Source organism: Anarrhichthys ocellatus, unplaced genomic scaffold, assembly GCF_004355925.1.
Source record: "Anarrhichthys ocellatus isolate YVR2014 unplaced genomic scaffold, GSC_Weel_1.0 scaffold23, whole genome shotgun sequence".
Taxonomy (NCBI): Eukaryota; Metazoa; Chordata; class Actinopteri; order Perciformes; family Anarhichadidae; genus Anarrhichthys; species Anarrhichthys ocellatus.
This window is the reverse complement of record NW_022280053.1, coordinates 939,818-960,511: the sequence shown is the minus strand read 5'-3', so window position 1 is coordinate 960,511 and position 20,694 is coordinate 939,818. Positions and strand designations below refer to the sequence as shown.

The following is a 20,694-nucleotide window of genomic DNA, read 5'->3' as shown; positions in this document are numbered from 1 at the left end:
GTCTCTCCCTCTCGTGTTGGAACCAGTTGTTCTTTTATGTTCCGTTTGTCTCTTCAAACTGTTTTGGATAATGCAGCCTAACCGCGGTAATTATAGCACCTTCCAAAGAGCAGGGATTAAGGTGACTTCATTCAGAACAAAAGATGAGACAAAGTCTTCAAAATTGGGTTTCAGAAATTGTATTTTCCCTCAGTAGAGGATGTGTCTGTCGTTTACTACTTTAGTGCAGCATTAAGAATAAGTGGGGTGTTGCAGCTTAAAATGTTGCCCTGCCAGAAGTAATTAACCTATTTGGATGATTCTCACACGTGACACACAGTGAACAGAGCGTATTTTTAAAACTATGTTCAATAAGCCTTGAACATATCTCAGTTCCTCGGGCGCGCTGTATCGCGTGTCGTGTAAAAGCATAACAAATTGTTGGGTTGCAACCTAAAGGTCCTTTTAATTCTACAAGGGTGACGCGTTAACAATTACTGCATCCAATTATGGAGTCGGTGTCTGTAATAAACTCTGCCGTCGGCCCGTACAAACACTTGTGCGGTTCTTCAAGCGTTGTGTGGTTAATTTAAGTGTATCCACAGCACAGAACCAAAAACAGCCGACGACAGGGCCGCTTCGGTAAATTGCTGCAGCCGCCCTTGGAGAGAGTCACCTCCAGCCAGCAACGCGGTGGGTGGATTGTGCTTTCCAATGTTATTTGTATAAACAGCTATTGATCTTACGGGGAGGACTGGCACTAGTCAGCAACTTTATCAACAGCTGAAAAGAAATGAAATTACATTTTTTGATGGATGCTCCTGTCAGACTGAAAGAAAAACAAATGCCTACAGCGTCGGGGGGGGGGGCTGCAATCCTCGCCAACAATGATTGTGCAGGTAAACAAGGCTACACTGTAAGTTAATGTAATAGCCTTTGGATCCAACGCAGTACTTATTATTTATTTATATGAACAGAGCACCTCTGACACTCTTGGAGGTTATCAATTTGTCTCTTTTTGACTGTTGCACCTTCACATTCCTTTAATGTGGCCTTGTTAACTCCAGCCCCGGTGATCGGAATGTAATTCCCCTAAGCTCGAGCAGCGGCCCTTATACCGAGAGTGCTAATGAGATCCCAGCGAGCTCTTTCATAATGAAACATCTTTGAGGCCAATTGTCCATCACTAATAATCATATGGTAATAACCGCTGCAAAAATCTGCACTGAGGACAAGAGTCTCCCTCGTTTACTCTTTAAAGATCCCCTCTGCTCTTTTGTGAGGGGAAGAAGAACGGGACAACCGAAAAAAGGAGGTGATAAAAGTAAAAATGGCAGACCATTACAAAGAATGGAGGAGAAAGTGGAGGTAAAGTTTCAGAAGGAGGTGAATTAAGGAGCAGGAATGGGACAATGCAAGGGATAGGTGTGGAAATGGAAGAAAGAATAAGAAGCGACAATCCCACACATTTGATTAATGATGGAAAGTAAGAATGCTAACTGTAAATGTTACCATGAATGTGTTTAGGTTGGGGGTGCGGACAGTGCTGGCTAATGTTGGTTTAATGTACTTGCTAGCTAATGGGCCATTCGTCATTTTGCCACTTCCTCATTCACAACTGCTGCTGGTTGGGAGGACTGTATGAGCTGCACCACTGGGACCGGCGAGCTGGTGAACATAGTGGAATCTAAATTGATGCCATCGAAAATCAGTCTGTGCGAGCAGTAATTAAGGATTCAGAGAGACGGTTCGCACCTCATTATAGGCTCGTTTGGTTAAAGTAACACAAATATATATTTTTTTGAATTGTTCATCACTTGTAGGTGTAACCATGTTTTCGTACACGTGTCAAACACCCGCAAGAAATTTGTCTTCAAAGGCTGATCAAAGACATAGAAACACTGCATCACTTGAGCCACTCTCAAAGAGTAATGGTGGATGTGCAGACACAGAGGGAATATCATTCATTTTTGAAAAATTAAAAATATCAACGGCAGGGCCCTCCAAGGGGTGTTTTTATAGACACATAGACACATCACTCTGATGTCCTCCTTAGTGTTTTTATTTGATTGAGGTTAAAATTGCAAGGGGAATAAATAGAAGACCAACAAAAAGCTGTATTTTCTCAACAACCTTTATTTTCTGGCCAGAACACAATTCAACCACAACAATGAATAATTAGAGGAATGTGTTGGAAATTGGCACATTAGTGGTGTAATTACAGTTCAGTAGAGATGCCTAATACTGTTGAGTTTCCAGAAAGAGCCATTATGTATTGTGAGGGAGTGAGGGCCAGTCTGCATGGACTCACTGATGGGTCAATAAGAGGAAGGGGAGAGGAGCCAGGATTAACAAAATGCCACAGTTCTGCCTGGCCCGGCTCTGGCCCGGCCTCACAAGCACGCTCTCACACAAACTAACACGTATACTTATGGATTAATAAACATGCAAATACTGGAACAGTGGACCATGACAGACTGTTGGTCTACTTCTGCTGAGGCTAAAAACGGCAAATAGAAATGGCTCCTTGCCCAGCAAACTACAGCTTCTCAAAGAAACTAAATGTTTTGCGGTGATGTACATATTTCTTTTATAAATTGGCTTATTTCAGTCTGTGGTAAGTTATGTTAAGTGTTTTCTGAAGTATTTTATGTTGCTTTCGCAGTTGAATTCAAGGCAAGAGTAAGAACAGGCTGCAATATTGACAAAAGAAGACGTGAACGGAGTTCAATCTCTCCGGCACAACTTGAACAGAACAAACTAAACGTATTTAGCGCTAAAGTGTTACACGGTATAGCTTTTGTTGAATGTGTACAACGTCAAAATTAGAAAATAAATTATTGTCAGGGGTCAAAATAATGATTCATTTTCAACAAACTGCTTAATGATGCATTCAGAAGCCATGAAAACCTTTTTGTCAAAACTATAAATGAGCTTTGCATGTGCAATATATGTTCAGTCAAAAAACTCCTGAAAGTAATGAGAAATAATGATGTTAAACAATCTACCTTATCTTCCCGTAGAGCAGCCCTCAATTAGCCAGGACCAATCCAATTATAAAGAAATTAAATAATTGTACTTAACATTTGACTTTGGGTTAATGTTAATGAGCACATTAGGTAATCCCAAACGGAGGGAGATATTGACACTTGGCTTAGATATATTTCTTCAGGATGCATTTTTTATCCTATCGACCTTTATCAAATACAGGCCCACATACAGTCAGAAGTATCCAATGTATTCCCGTTTGCTTCTGGCTACTACCTTCTGGCCCTAATTTACATCTTCTTGACCAAAGATGTGAAGGAGTTATACAGAAAGGTTACCTAAAATGAAACGTGCAAAAAATGAATGATGCACGTAATAGATTTTCTGAACACGGCTACATTGATCTGTTATTTGTTTGTAAAGGGACATTTCAGGTAATGTTAAATGCTGCTGTTTGCAAGACAGGGCTGAAGTCTTGAGTTTCATCTATTTTGACACACTGAAAGTTCAACCCAGTAGTAATTCTTCAGCACTGATGTATCCGTCTGTGTTTAAATACATAGGGGACATTGAGACTTTGAAGTATAGGACCTCGGTTAGGGGAATAAAGCTATATGGGATACAAAAACTAAGCTACAAAGGCAAAAGCTAGACAGAGTAATAGATTAAAGGTGACATAGCAAGAAAAACTCACTTTTTCAGTACTTGTCTCCATACATTTGGGTATCCGGAGTATCTACCAAAACACAAACTGGGAAATAAGGCGACCCAGTCAGTGATTCAACAAGCCATTCAGATGTGGCTCCCCTTCCTATGTCACATGCATGCTCATTAAAATACCCCCCCCCCCATCTGAGTAGCTCCCCCCACAGCTTGAGAACTACTTTTGCAAAAATGCGATATATTTTTCTCGCAAGACAATCAGAGCAGACTGTGCAATTTCAGGAGGGGGGCTTAAAGAGACCCCTTCCGTTCATTACAGTCCTGCCATTTGCCAAAACATGTACTTTACATGCAGACACACACCCACATATGTAGTGTACATATGATGGCAGAAGGCTATGTAGTTTCGGTCATTATAATCTTTATGTAATATACATACATAACATAATTTAGCCATTTCTATTAAATGTGTAGTTTGATAGCTAGCAGCTATACCACTGATGCATCATCTTGGCCAGCAAAGCATTGATTATTAAGACGAACCGTTGCACCGCTCATTAAACAAGCGGTAAACATTCACCTGGTAACGGAGCGGTCTGACCTTGAAACATGTGTGTTTTACCTCACTGTCTCTGGGCAAAGGCGTTCACCACATCATTAAAATCCGCGGCTCTGACCAGATCTGATTCGATTGCCGTCAGTGGCGAGGAGCTGGGATCCCTCAGGTCGTTTTGGTTTCTGTAGTTCGTTTTTCTTTATACTTGGTAAAAAGCGCTCTCCTGTTCTCCACAGTATGTTACTGGCTTAACGCATACTTTAGGCCTTAGGCAATGCGGGTTTGTCAACCTGCATTAATCAATATGTTTGATAACAACGTTAAATGAAATGGCTGTTTAAATCAGAGAAGCTTGTTGTGAAATTGCAGAGAAATAATATCTGAACAACAATAAAAACCAAAACAATGCGCTGAAGAAGCTAAAAAGCTGTAGAATCAGTGACCCTCAGGAACCGCGTTAGGTTTTTGTTTTTCAACATAAAGAAGTTCTGAGGAACCCACAGTTCATAATCCTCCAACCAGCAAACCATAGTCCGTATATAAGAGGTGGACTTAGTCACAGTGACGTCACCCACTGGTTTGTGGACTACAAATTAGGGTTCAGCATTTTGGCCGTCGCCATCTTGGGTTTTTGGAACCAGAAGTTCATTCAGCCCACTACCACACCCATTCCAGCCAATAGCTGTGGATGAGAGTGCAGTAGGAAGACAGATGGGAGCAAGTGGTGGTGAGCATAAAGTGAAGAGAGGAAGGGGGGCAAGGTTTCTCCTGAAAATACAAGGATAGAACCGTTCTGGTTTATTGGACGGGACATACTGTTTCTACGTGTGAACACAAACCAGATGGTCCATCAGTCTTGTGACCAGGGCAGCATGTTTACTGTACAACATGGGAATGTGAGAATATGTGCATAATTGATTTTGCGTCACATGATGAACATCCAACTACAAACGTCCAATGACACCTGGCAGCTTGCAAGTATACAGGTGTCATTTAAAGGATGAGATATATTTGAAGTACATGAAAGTGGAGAAGATGCTACCTCACGACACATATTAGGCACGTTGTAAAACTGCTTATCCCAGCGTTGGCACTCCACCAATCATCAGTCTGTTCTCTAATCAAAAACAAAACACTTAACTCAATGTACAGAACAGATAACCACATAGTAGACTTATTCAAGGGTTGTTAACAGCTTTTTCATTGACTTCCACGACTTTGAAGGTTGGAATTTGTTTATCTGTATTTTGTTAGACACGTAATCTGCATAGATCTCTATCACGAGTGTGCATCTCATTGAAGGATGTTTATTTTGTCCCTTGCGTAGCTTCAAAGTGCTCTGTGCATCCAAGACCAATAAATCATTTCCATAATAAAGACTTAAGTGCATTTGTTGTTGTAGGGGAAGACGAGCACAAACTTTAGAAAATGACAAAACATTCAAAAGAACTTTGAAAGCAAATAGCAGAGACATGATGCGATGAATATTGCCCATTTGCTGCTTTAATGTTTTTTGCCTAGCTAACATGGGGAATACAACCAATAAAAACCAACAGTGTGTTATTATGTTATTTAAGGGTTGGCATACATGGACAACAAATCTACTTCTAGCTGTTAATCATGGTAAACCAATCTTAATTACATACTACCCCTAAATGGATGCTCAACGAGAGCAATTATACCCACCGGGATGCACAGTGCAGGCAAAGTCAGCCGTCAACAAATGTCATTTAAAAGCCTTCTGGCAGGCTTCTATCACACGCGTGTTATCTACAGCATAACGGTCTCTGCATAAAGATATTCCCCCATCACTTTTTCTTCGACATGCAAATAAACACATTTCACACTGCAGCACAGTTTATTATTTCACTCCTGTCTGTAGCCTGTATCTCTGTCACTATGTTTATAAGCATGGGAAATTACACACATACACACACACGCATGCGCACGTCTGTTATGCACAAAAGGCGCATACCCATTTGGTTCTTCCTAAATGAATGTAAGCATGCACCCTTAGCCGACCTGCTCATTGGGATGTGATAATTGGCTTGGGATCATCAGACTGTGAGATGGCAGACTCCAACCTTGTTAGCTTGAATTGCACCTCCATTACACTGCTGTGCATGCGTGTCACTATAATAAGGAGTAAGGTGCATGTGTGTGTGTGTTTACTCCAATGCTTTTAGTCTGTTCCAGCCAGCAAACTAACCAACCTCACTGAGCAATAACGATTCAATTCAATTACACAATGTAAGTTATTGTGGTCTTATATTAAATCACACACTATAGGCTTCTTATAGATTCTTTGTATCTTGCTTCCAGAAGAGGAAATACTTAAACCCGTATACATTCCTACTTCCATATCTCCTCTCCTGCAGTATTCTTCTTCTTCCTCTTCTTCACTACCTTCTAAACGTATTAGGGATGCTCATTTTGAATCTTTTTTTCTCACAGATGACCTTATTAACCGATCAGTAACCGCTAACTGACAAGATTAGTGCCTTGCATGCAGGGGTGCTGTGGTTGAAGTGCCTAAACAGCCGATACCGAAAACCGATGCACAAACAGGTTAGATCCATCATTCGCCTCCATCTGCAGTGCATGCTCAGAACAGGCAACAAGTCAGCACTGCATCAATTAGTCAGCGAGGCTACGAGGCTGTCAGCTGTGTGTCCGCCTGGCATACAGGGTCAGGGTCTCCGCCACTGTACTGCAAGCACAGCACCGCGTATGACGTTAGCAATAAGTTTCTAGCTGTGAACGGGGCAGTGCAGTGTTTGTCAAGTTTATATGTCGGTGAATAAATGTTACAACTCCTCAAGACCCGAACCAAGTTCTTGTGTCTCGATTGGCTGGAAGTTAGAAACAATTCCGTCTCAGGTGCACTTAAGGTGAGCCCACCTTAACTGTTCACCTGATTGCATTAATCGGTCAACATTGTTATTTCTGGTTAACTATTAATATCCCTAAAATCTAGAACAAATATAGTAAGGTCCCTGTGGTCAACTCCATCTTGCATACCAGCTGGATGTGATTGCATTGGGAATAAATAAGAATAGATGCAGGAGGGGGGTTCTGGTCCGAGGTCTGAAGCACGGACTCAAGTATGAAGTTTTGCCAGTCAGTGTGACCCCCCACACCCCCACCCACCCACCCCAATATGTCCATCCTTCTTTGCCGGGGTAAGGCTGAGTCGCTATCGTTGCCTTTCGTATCCCACAACCGTTCTGGAGCACATCATCAGCCGCTTTGTGAAGTCCCTGGATAGTGATGTCATCGTCTAAACTATCATGTGCTGGAGGCTGGAAGCCGGGGCCGAAGCTTTAGCGAGATTACCAGCTGAGGATTGACTGGAGGAGGCAGCACTAATTCCCATATACCGCTTCTATCACGATGACCAGTCTAACCGCAAGCTGCTGCCGGTGAAGATAACTCTCTTGGTCTCTGACTGACCTATTGCTCGGTCAAACTATCTGTTTTGACGGATATTATAAAGTTTGCATGATAATAACATTGATTTCCTGTGTGATGCACTTAATCTGAATTAATTGGATGGAATTATGCATGGATCTGTTTACATTTGAGAGGCTTTCTTGACTTTGATTATCTCCCTCACTAACAAATGATGCAGTAGATTAATCTAAAATAATAGTCTCAGCCTTCAAAACGTTGCTTTATTTCAAAAATGATTTGTAGCCAATTAAACTTTGAAGACGACACAAATCAAAGTCGATATAGTCACCTTGTTTCCTCATTGGTAAATAAGCCAATACTCTCCTGAATATATAAGATAAGGTTATGATATAATGACATTTGATAATGAGATATCTTTTGTCACCTTACATTATGGTCTGAGAATAATGAACTGATTCAACACCCAACACACCCAATGTAACCTATTTAATACAGCTTAACAGAAACTGTCAATGTCACCCACCAGCTCGTGGACTATAGCATAGTAATTTATGATCGTAGACATTTTGAGGTGCACGGCGAGTCGCCCTATTCATACGCTGTAGTTCTGCATTTGAGTTTATGGTCTTATATGCATTGGTGCATGAATCTTAATGTTGAAGCGGGGGAAATGATGAAGGGGGATCAAGGACAAAATGAAAATGAAGAGAGAAAGACGGGAGGAGAGTGGAAGAGAGAAGCAGAGGGTTAGAGATGGCGGTGGTGTTTCAGAATGTGAATCAGGGGTCTTTGCGGTGACAGGGGCCTTAAGGCTGCATGACACCTGACATGTTTCATCTCCAGCCGTGTCACGTTCCCCCCCGCCACAGTCCTCGAGCGGTGGAATGCCGCGGCAACCCACACAGAAATAGAAAGGACAATGTGCGGCAAATAAAGGAATTATACAAAACCAGAGGCCTCGACATGGGCTGTGTGTGCGCGAGGATAGACTGGAAAGCAGGCGTTTTGCCTCGGATCTGTCCGTATCACTGATGCAAAGACGACCCCAAATCCATTACAAGCCAATTATATGTGCTGGGCCGGGGCCGGGGCTGGGCACTCACTCGTGAACTGCAGTGCTTAATCCACAAAGAGGAACTAATGGGAAATTTGAAAATAGAATCCACACTTGAGTAACTTTGGAGGGATTTGGTTGGATTAATGAACTGTCAGCTTCACTGTCAACATGCTGGAGAGTGCAATCCTTTACCAGCCTTTGCTAGTCTCTTTCTAGTCTCCGTCTTTCTAGTCTCTCTACGTCTCTCTCGTACACGCGAGTCTTCAAATTGACATATTCTTTTACTCATGAGCAGGGTGCCAACAGGAGTGAAAGTGACGGGTATTCCACCTGCGTATAATCTGTCGGGGCTAATGTTTCCTTGCTTTTAACTGTCTGTACAGCTCATCCATCATATGCACGTAGACAAAGGCACACACACACACGCACACACATAAATAGGACAGACCACTGTTCCCTCATGAGTGAAGAGCCTAAATGAGCTTCCCCTCCCGGGGCAAAGGTAGCGTCTGCTTCAGTCCGGGGGGGACACACGCCGCAATCACAGGAGCTGTAGTTGTCACACTCCGCGACTTTAAAGGCGGCGGCCGAGGAGGGGAGAAGAGCGCTCAAAGCGGGAGGAAGAGAGGTAAAAATGCGACAAAGAGTGGCTCGCATTTGGTTGACAGCTACGCTCTCAAACAGATGGCAAAAACACTTCAAGGGAAGGAGCCGACGGAGGGCCGACACAACTGAGCCAGCAGGAGATCGTGACAAGGACGCGCGGTGAAATGATTGAAACACAGATACTTAGTCAAACAGATCCAATCCCAAGCTGCGGCTGTCGCATTGTTGTGGAGAGTCTTGATAGAAAATAGCCCATGCAGTATCTTGCAACATGAATGATGGTGAGATATAAAACAGCAAGAAGTTGATACAATGTTAGAGGATAAATAAAAAATAGAAGACTGAACAAAAAACTTCTACTGATGATCTCATTTAAAAAATACAGAATAAACAGGTAAAACCACTCAATATGGTGGTATAATACGCTTCATTTATACGGCACCTTTTTATGACATAAAACGCAGCTCAAAGTGCTTCACCAGAGCAACAAATCAATAACACAGGTATTTAAAAACACACAGCTGTAGGCCCTGTGGCTAACCTGAGGCATGAATGTGTAATCATGTTGTACACCTGTTTCTGTGGGACTACCAAACATTACCACACACACACACACACACACCCTCCCTTTAAACTGGACACATACACCTGAATTATGGATGAGGGTGGGCTGAGAGGAATGACCGGCTGGGATGAGGTATAGTTTTTTGTTTGATCACACCAAGATCGACTCTACGGAGCAGTTGGTGCCTACATATCCACCTGGTTCATCACAGAGTTTAATCGCTTTTAGCTCCGTCTTTGCGCTTTGATCCGCTTTGTTTGATGTGATGATGATTTGAGGATGGAATTTCTTCATCATTTCTGTGAAGCAGTAAAAATGAATTCCTCCAGATCCAGTTCAGTATTGGAGTCAGAGGAATATTCTACAGTATATATATATGCATTTTTATTTTTATTTTATTAACTGTACTTGCAGGTTTGGGTATCAGAACTCTCAAACACTCACGAGGCAGTGGATGGACCTCGGTGTGGTACTTTTGGTTATAGCCACAGTCCAGGGGAGTAATGCAACCGTCATGTCACTGCCTTCTTCTTCCTTTTACTCGCATTGGCGTTTTTTTTTTTTAGCACAGGATGCTGGAACAATAAGTAGCAAAGCCTGGCAGCCGGCTGCACCAAAACAACAGCGCTGTGCTGGAGGAATGTTGCACGGTTGGTTTTGCTGCAGGAGCTGTCCGTCTGCCTGAGAAGAACAGAGCGGAGCTCGCATACAAACGGCTCCTTAAAGACAAAGAAAATACCTTCAGCGCCAACTGTAGTCCTGTCCCTCGGGAGCACAGCGTAGTAACACTGCAAATAAAAGCTCATTCACTTTCTGTCGAATTCTGTCGCCGGCACCGTTCAGTGCTGAGGCACAAGAAAGCATGTCTCTCACACACACACACACACACACACACACACACACACCAGATAAACTGAAGGGGGAAAAAAACAACAGCAACAAAAGATCAGTATTTTATTGTGTGCTAGGGACGACTCGCAGGAACAATTGATTTTTCTTAGACATAACCGACTGTATTGGAATAATTCACAATTGTCTGGACAGCCACGGTGGAGCATAACTGCAGTCGAACCTTTTTTTAAATGTCCATAAGGAATGCAGCTTGAACACTCACATCACCTCTCCTTCATTATCCTCCACCATAAAAATCCTCCCCTCACTCTATTCAAAGTTTTCTTTTCTTTTCCTCTCTATAGCTTTTCTTCTTCAGCCAATCTTGTGTCACTGGCCGCTCTTCTCCTCATCTACATTTTCTCTATTCTCCAACCTTCGTAGTCCACCTCAGACCCCCATGATCACCTCTCCATCCCACTCTTTGTCATCCTCTTCCTGTTCCCATCCTCTTAAAGCTGTGTGAGTGGGTGTGCAGATAGCTCTCTTGCCCTCCGCCGATACTGTTTCACTCGCCTCACATCTGGACTGCATCTGGCTGTACACTATAGGGAGTGCAGCATGGCTTCTGTCCAATTAGACTGTCAGTCCATCACTACATCCATAACTAGAGAGAAGGGGCAGAGCAGAAGGAAGGGTTTTGGTGTGTGTGAGAGCGAGATCCCATTTATGTTTCTGTGCGTGTGTTTTTTACATCACGGCTCTATTAAAGCAATAGGAAATGTGTAGTGATAAGACACAGAGCCCGCTGCATCCACACAACAAAGCTACATCCTAGTCTTTGTTATTGATTTTTCCCCAGACATGATCCATGTTTTTCCATTTACTTGTCAGATTTTATGTTCTCAGACACAATACTGATCTCATAAAAGACGTTCTTAGATCCGATCGCCACCAGCTAACACAAACGTAGCGGCCCATCCCTGCACGAAGCTGCAGAGCGGCGCGACAGTGTACAGCAGCCGTGGGCCTTTTCTCTGCACTTGTAGATGGTGTGGCCCAGGAGGTGATGAGTGAGTGTTTAATGTGGATGAGAGCAGGCGGCACCGCTGATTGACTCCTTTTTTCACTCGCTAACAAAGACGAGTAGCTGACGTTTCCCACCCAAACGAAGTTAAAAGTGAGTGCAGCTTTTTTGTTTATTCCAACCTTTTCCGATGTAGCAGACAAATGGAACCGCATTTATGTCAATAAGATGGCTTTTAAAAGCCTGACTGTGTGCGATGGGAAGCTTTGTATGTCTCGAGCCTCTCAGCCCGGATGCATATAGCACAGCGGCTGATATTTGCACTGCGATGACAGTAGAAAAACAAGCAAGTCAATTTGTCTGGGAGTTAGTCCAGTGCAGGGTAAAGGCAAAGCCTGATTGATGCAGTTATTACTGCTTCTGGGCTGGAAGCAGCATGCTTGAAACCTTGAAATCAGATCAGATATACAGTGTGAGTGGCGAAAAACATAATGTAGTGAGTGTATTTGTTTTCTATTTCTTGGGAATAAAAAAACAAAATGAAGACAAACCGAACATGTGGTTTACTACCTTTCGCAGAGGTTATGTTTTCAGTTCGGTCTGTTTGTCAGCAGGATTATTGAAAAACTTTATGAAATGTGGTGAACGGTTGTAGAACGAGCGACGCATGAACCCATCAAATGTTTTTGCACATCCGAATCATGTGACGGATACGCGGGTTATTTTCCCTTTCGTTGACATCGTGAGATTAGGGACGTCCTCGGCAGACATCTGCACTCGCCGAGTGCCCCTCTGGTCGTCTTGCGTGGTCGGAGCGCTTTCGGAAGTTTCCACCCCCGTCTGGCTCTCTGGTATTCAAGGGAGGATGCATCGCCCTGCTCTCACTGAAGTTTCCTGACATGGCTCCAAAAAAGAGATAAATATGAAATATGAGAGCTTTCAGTACTGCTTAGGCCCGCAAAATAAGTCAATTAGTCACGGCAGGCAGCAGTCAAATGGAGATTCTGCATGATGGTCTTAACAAGGGCCACATAGGACAAGCGTCCGACAGCTCGTTAAATTAATCCTTTGGGTCTGCTGCAAGTGGAATGAGGCATGTGTCTGTGTGACCTGCTTATGTCCTCCACATTACACACACACACACACATACGCTCTCACACAGCAGACTCTGAGCTTTAAATGGACTGTGTAAAATATTTGTGATCAAAGTTTCTTTCTGCCCCCATGGTTGCTCAGATTACATGAAAACCCCTGCCAGCAGGCAACATGGGAGTCTCTCTCTCTCTCTCTCTCTCTCTCTCTCTCTCTCTCTCTCTCTCTGCCTTACTCACTCTGTCCCCTTTTCTCAGTTTCAGTTTTATTTTCCCTGTGATGTTCTATTTTTCTCTCATGCCAGACTCATTACGTCCTATGAAGATAGCCCCCTGCAAACACAAGCGCTCTCAGTATGCAGGATGTAATGAGTATGTTATGTGACGGCTTGATTAAGGGAGCCCCGTGTTTTCTCGCCTGCTTTATGTACGATTCGCAGGACGACACAAAGCGACTTTGACTTTTTCGCAGCGCGTGAGTCAGTAAAATGTGCACGCACGTGTTCCGTGCATGCCCGTAACGATATAGAATAAACACCACTTCCTCCCTCGATGTCCTCACTTCCTTGCCCTTTCCCTCTTTTTTTCAAAAACAAAATGCCAGTGGCACGCCGTTTGCCAACCTCACGTCCCACCTCTGTCATATATCGCAGATCCCATCTGATTTTCCAACCTGCTTTTAACCGCCTTATGAATATCAAAGCCACCAACCTGCTCTATGTTTGAGAAAGGACATTCAGCGGCCCGGGTTAGCGAATGGCTTTATCCAATCCCTCCCTGATCCACCCAGAATATTAGTCTCTGTATACCCTGGCTTGGCAGCAGTATGTGCAGGCTTTCTTCTGCGTATGAACAGAATGTGTGTCTCCTACTTATCGTCGGTCCGGGCCCCACTGGCTAGCAATTTCCTCCTCTATTCTCAATTTCCAACCACAACAGAAGCCTATAAATTGCCCCGGGGAACTATTCTTGACCGCCTCATGTTTTCTGCTTTTTCAAGACACCTTCACTTAAATCACTATCTCACCTTCTTTGACACCTGTGTCTCTGTGGCACAATTTAAACATCCTTCTAGAAATAAGCACCAAACAGCACTGATAACCTCCATATAGGCACACACACACACACACACACACACACACACACACACACACACATTCACACTGTTCTTCAATAGCAGTTTAAACATAATTAGAGCTGGTTTAAAGCCAGGAATTGCTCCAATGCTTAGTATAAATGAATATTTTATCACTCTGTAAAAGAATGCAATAATGCGGGGAAAAACTCTAAAAGAGGAGAGCGAGAGAAGCTCCGCAGTAAATGAACAGGATGAAGATGTGAGACAGGCTATTGAGGCTGGCTAGCAACCATCATTTGTTTTTCCCCGGTGCAGAGATTATCTGGTTGAGTGATAGAGGTGGCCTTGATCAGCCCTCTCCCCGCATACAGCCGTAAATCAGATGTCACGCCGCTGCAGAACCATCAGCCCTTCACTGGCCCGGGACGCACATATTTACCATGGTAAATGGCACCCCTACTCGGTAAACACTCCTGTTTTTCACCGACCGTCAGCATGCAGGAATGGATGATGCATCGTTCGCTGTACATTCTCTGTAATTGCTCACCGGATGATATCTGGCACAAAAAAAAAAACTGACGAGCACTTCTTTGAGTGAAATGTCTCGGAGGCAAAAGATGGTTTGAAAAGTTGGCCCTTTTTTCTGTCTTTCTTTTTAGTTTTACCTTTTCATTTCCCCCTTTTTGATTATAGCTGGCCCTCATTAAGCTGCCAGCATTTTAATTGTACAAATCTATCAAGTCAATCAGAATCAGCTGCGGGTCTTATTTTGTAAAAAGGAGTAAAGGCCTGTCATGATGGAGAGAATGAATCAGTTCACTGAGCAGAGAATGAACCTAGAAAGCTCATTGCGAGGATGGAGGGGAGAGGGAAATATGTTCGCCCATTAATTAATCTAATAGTTTTCATGGGACAAAGAGTGCATATCTCTGCTGTCTGCATAATGAGAGCCTGGAACAAAGTCATTCACTGCATCCCATTTAAAATGATGTGAATGTGGGCTAAAGACCAGGAGACGAGGTGGAATACAAAGCTCTGAATATCAAAAGGCTTTCCATACCCGCACCTCTTGATGCTGTTTATTTAACGGAATGTTCATTAAATACTTTTCATTATTAATCCCTAAACATGTGCTGTGTCGGCTGCAGAAATTAGTGTCGATATTTTTTCCCCCCAAAAAATAAATTGTTCAAGTCAGTTATGAGTTAATCAGTTATGAGTTCTTCATATTGAATATCAACAAATTAATTTCCAGCTGTTTTGATTGGTTGGAATAGCAGCGAGAGAATGGTCCCAGGATTTGAGTGGAGACTAGGGGTGATATCACAGCTCAGTGGCGCAAAACGGTTTGGGAAACAGCCCAGATCTTATTGAATTTTAATTCAATGGATCTGTGATGCGTGTCATACTCGGGGAATGGGAGCAGGAGGCCTTCTGGGCATCGTAATTTACCTTTCCTGCTTTTCCAGAGATTTCGTATGATATCAATTTCATCTTAGGTATTTCATTTCACAGCCACAAGTACACACATGGAGTACAGATCCAGACACAGCGTATCAGCTGTGTGGGTTTCCCTTTCTAGCCACCATTTCTTTTCTGTTGATTTACTGAAATCGAAAGAAAGGGGCAATTAATGCTTGATTAGGTCTTGTAATATTAGATCACTGCACTTCATCTGCTTTTTTTTTTTTTTTTTTTTTACAAATCCACAAAGGTTACGCTATCCTTAAGTAGGCTCTCGGACCCGTAGAGGTAATTATATCACCCACACATGATGTGACATTGTGTATAAGTGGACTGAATGTGGATGTAATTGTTAGAATTGCTGCGTAGATTCTGAAAGGTTTTCAGCCAATTATGCTATTAAATATGTTTACCTTTGCTTTCCGCAATGCAAAGAACAAAGTGTCCAGACAATGAAAGGGGCACACTTGCGATATTCGGTAACTGAAAGATAAAGTTCGTCGCAGTTGTTACCCATTAAGTTAATTTATCTATATTAAGCTTTTAAAGCAAGTAAGGAAATGCTACATTAGATGGCAAACAAGCAACCCAATGAAAGTAACAAGGCGGCAAGATTAAAAAGATGAGTTTAAGGTGAGATATAAGGAAGTGGGGGGAGGTATACGTTTCTCAATAAGGGTCCTAACAGAGATGACTCCCTCACCATCAGTCATCACTCTCTCCGTTCTCACAGCGCTGTCATGAACCAGTACACACCTTGTCATCCTCTCAGAGGAGATGAAAGGTGACATCAGGGGATAATGAGCTCAAACATTTTGCTCACTCGCAATATCAGGACCTGGAATCATGACATCAGGTTTGTCAGTAAGAAATACACATCCGAGGCAGTTTTTAAGTCTGAAAAGGTTTTTTTCGTCAATCCGCTCTCGTGTCATTTATGTCAACACAGAGAAGTAGCGGTATGTCATTTGCATGACAATGACATCTGATGCCTTGACTACAAATATCCTGCCTCGGGGGCAGCGTATAAATGGAAAGACTCTCAGAGAACCTCTCTGTACCCCACCGGACAAACTCTGGAGAAACTCAAATTACCGGTGGATATAATTACCATAAATTACCAGACGCAAATAAAACCACTCAACTATGAATATAACCCACAGTTCAAGACGTTTCAGCAGAACATAGTGGTCGACAGTATCAAATGTAGTACCGAGGTGTAAAGGAACAAAGGACTTTCCATCATCGGCGGCTGGAAGCAGTTCATTCAACACTTTGATCAATAATGTTGTAAAAGTAGGCTTTAACGGAGCCCTAATTAATGGGATTGGGAGGACAGATGAGATATTTGGACTGAATCAAATACCTCTTGGAGAAATGTTGTTTCCGCCTGGAAATGACCTTTCCGAGGGGGTTTGGGGAGGATTAGAGGAGAAAATGAACAGGAGCAGTTACATCCTTGTGGGAGTAGATGAATAAATGATGTGCAACATATTTAGAAAATACTGTATCTTCAAGATCCTACAATGGGAGGACTGGTTGACAGCCCGCCGGGAGCTCTGAAGGGTTGTTTTTGTGTAGTGTGAACAGTCAACTTCACCAGCGATGACATAGCAAACGGGAACGAGGCGATGACCCTCACAGAATCCACACAAAAGACACGGCGCTCATCCACTCGTTGTCAGGTCACACGCCCACGCACGGTCAGCGGTTAAACCACTCTGCGCTCGCTGTGCCGTTGTTTTTTTTCAAACAGGGGTTGAAAAAGAGCAGCAACCAGATGTGATGAGAGATTTTAAAAATCTAATTGTCTCAGTGTGTGTTGGTGTACACACACAATCACAATCTGTGCTGTTTGCTTTACGGACACGGGTGAAGAAACGTTTCTATTATACTTTAGATTGTTCAAGCTTATGTTCAATTCCACTGAATGTGTGCACACAAGAAAATAGAACATGCGCTGTGATCTAACAAACACAATGTGAGAAAAAGTGTGACATCGACAAATAAGGTCGGCCTACACAAAGCGAGTGGTTTGCGTGGACAGGTTGGCCCGGGATGGAGTCAAATTCCCAGCCTGAATTATGGTTTCAGTCTGCTCATGGCTGGGAGTGATTAATGCTGAGATTTAGGAAGGGAACTATGGTCTGGTCAGTAATAAGACCCCATAGGACAATGACCGTTTTAATAATGCCAGAGAGAGGCTGAGCTCTAACTTCTGCAGTTATATCTTCGCCTTTCGAAGAAGTACGGTTTACAGCTTGAGGATTTTTCATACCTCTGACGAGCTCTTTCTAAGCTACATATGTTATCCAGGGAATTGAGGAAAGGTAGTCTGAGAGAGAAGTGCATGTTAACATGAGCCACTATTTTTAGTTTAGAGCTGCATCTTTATGGCAGAGATGTTACACCGAACCTCACTGTGCCTCAGTGTCAAAAGGAATAACCCTACGATGAGTAACATGATTGCAAGTTGTGCAAAACAAATGCGTACATACATTCTGACGGGGAGTTAAGTTTGAGAAATGATCAGTGTACCCGGTGTAGTTTGTACTCGAAAGGCCACATGAGTCAGGAGTGTGTCGCAGGAGCACTGGATAAGAAGTAGCCCCAGTTTGTGCCTTTAATGGACTCTTAGTGTTCATATGTGAAACCTTTGCATCAAAGATTATGTTTGAGTCAGAGAAATAAGTCACGAATATCATTTCGCAATACGGGTTTATGTGGAAATTTCCATAATACTCAAAGATTGCCATATTCAATCTTCTTCTTTGGTCCCTAACAAAAATGGCAAAAAGTGAAATGTGCCCACTCGTCTTGTTCCCATCTTAGCACTAATTAAAAGCTATCTTCATTGCACTATTAATACATCTGTTGCAAACAAATAAAAATAGTGTGTGGTGTTTATAAATTCACTGCCGTGAAAGAGTTCTGGGTCTCGGGTCTTAACTGAGCTACTTGGCTTGTGATGGAGGAGGAGAGGATGTATACCGCTGTCATGTTTCCCTCCTCATCACCGCAACCTAAACACCACATTCCTTCCCGCCGAGAAGCCAAAACAAAGCCCCTTACTTCAGTGGAAAGTGGAGAAAATAAACCGAGACATTCATCTTGCCTCTGACTGTGCCTCTATCTGTTTGGCTTCATATGGACACATGGTACAGAGGCTCTCAGTGCTTTGGACACTGTTCAAAGGGACTTGGGCCCTGAGGTTTTACCGAGGACGGATGACAAACCTGAGATGGCAAGTTGAAAGTCAATCCATCAGTCTGAATGAATCTCTAGCAGCATTTATGTTGACAAGGGAGATCAAATAGTGAGGGGGAAAAGCCTTATTGCAACATGGACAAGGCAGTTCCAGGGAGAACTGCACATACAGGCATTCAACTTCAACATAGCAACAGGGATTTGTCAGAACACATGATGATAAAAACACAGTTGCTTGGATATAGTGCACTCCATAATTTGTAAAGGCCGTGGCACACCAGCATTTAAAGGCATACATGTGGTGTGTTCAAGTGCACCCTTTTGGCTAAGACAAAGGAGACGTGAGGCGACGCAACAGTCAGTCACCAGCTCTTTGATGTCGGGTTTGGTGCGTCTGGGCCTTAAGAATCTAGAAATTAGAAAGACGCTCGGGGAGCTAACTAAAGCTAGTGGCTGGCTAGCATGTTAGCGGTTAGCTCACCAGCTACAGTGGTTAAAAAACGATCCCTGTGCATCGTCATTGCAGTGCGTGAGAGAGCCTCTAGGAACAAATACTGTATTTCATGAAGATGCACAGATTGGTTTCCCTATGTGATTAAGCCTTAATGCAAAAATGACATAAACTTGACATTTATATACTTTTCTTGTCTGGTAAGTTTCCCATTGTTACTGATGCCTGTTAATCACCAAATCCCTTCCACGAAAGAACTATCAAAACACCATACTATTTCTGAATTGTTTGTGTTTTGAGGAGCATGTTCGCTGTGAGGTATGACTTGATACCACAGTAATCTGAGATTTACTGCTTGGGCTATGTCTTGTTCATCCGTCTATCGATTTTTCATTCTCACTTATCCTTTTTTCATGCTTGGCCTAAACCGGAGCACACTGTCCGATAAGCGGGGAACACCCTGCGGAGTACCCTGCGGAGTACCCTGCGGAGTACCTGGAGAATACCTGGCGAGAACGTGGCCTTGCTCTACTCTAGAGGGGGGGGGGAAAGAATATATAACTTTCAATCCAAGGATCAGTCGGATCAATGATCACAAGAACTGATCTTAATCTTGGCAGAGAAAATGAAATGTCTTTAACGCCCCAGCTATTCGAGGTAATGTCAGTCAAACAAAGCGGCGAGGAGGCTCTGTTTGTTCTTTGCCTGTGTACACTATTCATTTATTTATCCGTGCCATTGCTGCTTCATTTCCTTTGTCACATTCAGCCCTGACTGAGGGCCTGCATATTCCAAAGCCAGCCTTCACTCGATAATCTAGGCAGGTGTGCGTTAATCCTTCGGTAAACCGGGAGGTAATTACACTATTTGCCGTATCGACAGACTAGCACACATTGATTTCACACACGCAGCGCTGGAAAAATGGAGAAAGCCACATTATCCTACCCTAACCATGGGAGTCTCCAAAGGGAGGGGGAGGGGGGTGGGGGATCAGCAGAGAAGGAAAGGGTGAACACAGTATAAAGAGAGCTGGAGAAAAACACCAAGAAAAGGAAGTTGGAGTGTGGCATAGTGTGCCGGTGGAAAGCGGAAGAGTGTGGGAGAAAGAAAACGAGTGAGTGAGAGGTAATGAATAGCAAATCAGCTCCTTTATAAAACTCCTGCTTTCAGTGTTCAATCAGAGCAGCCCGGATTGGCAATTTTCCTCCGGCACAATAGAGCAGGCCCAGGAGAACCCTGGCCTCAGTTCAGAGAGGGAGAGAGAGAGAGAGACAAGGAGAGAGATCCTGCCAGCATGCAACCCCGCCAACCCAGCGTTCTGTCAAGTTTGGCAAAAAAAACCCACCAGTACGGACAACAGGAGGTACTCAGTAGTGGCTTGCTATTTGACTCCTCTTCTTCTTTCTTTTTTCATATGTACTCCTTCTCTTCAATGATGCATGAGGTAATGGGAGTGAGCCTGTGAAGGAGCGGCAGATACTCTCCTCGCTGCACTCTCGTTTGCATACAGGAACTCCCCGTTTCCTCCCGTGATAGGCAATAGCCTGAGGGGTGGAGAGAAACGGGAGGAAGAGGGAGGACAATGACTGACAGTGTGTTCACACTGTGCTCTCTGCTGGGTCAATGTTATTTGCATTTTCTACAATCCCAGGAAAACAGAAGTTTGAGCGTCTCGAGCGTCTTTGCTGTGAGTATTCCCCAGTGATGCAGCATATTT

The 20,694-nt window shown here is 43.4% G+C and overlaps 1 protein-coding gene across 2 annotated transcripts in view; it reads left to right on the top strand.

Annotated features, from left to right (window-relative positions):
• unc5da (unc-5 netrin receptor Da) overlaps nt 1-20,694 on the top strand; it is a 149,314-nt gene that overhangs the window by 35,127 nt on the left and 93,493 nt on the right. Inside the window, exon 1 of one of the 2 annotated variants that reach the window (XM_031860062.1) lies at nt 13,019-20,664. The exons of the other annotated variant lie outside the window; for it this stretch is intronic. Within the exon in view, the coding sequence (XP_031715922.1) occupies nt 20,601-20,664 (64 nt within the window). The 5' untranslated portion in view covers nt 13,019-20,600. Of the gene's footprint in view, nt 1-13,018; nt 20,665-20,694 lie in introns of those variants that run through there. 2 annotated transcript variants of the gene reach the window in all.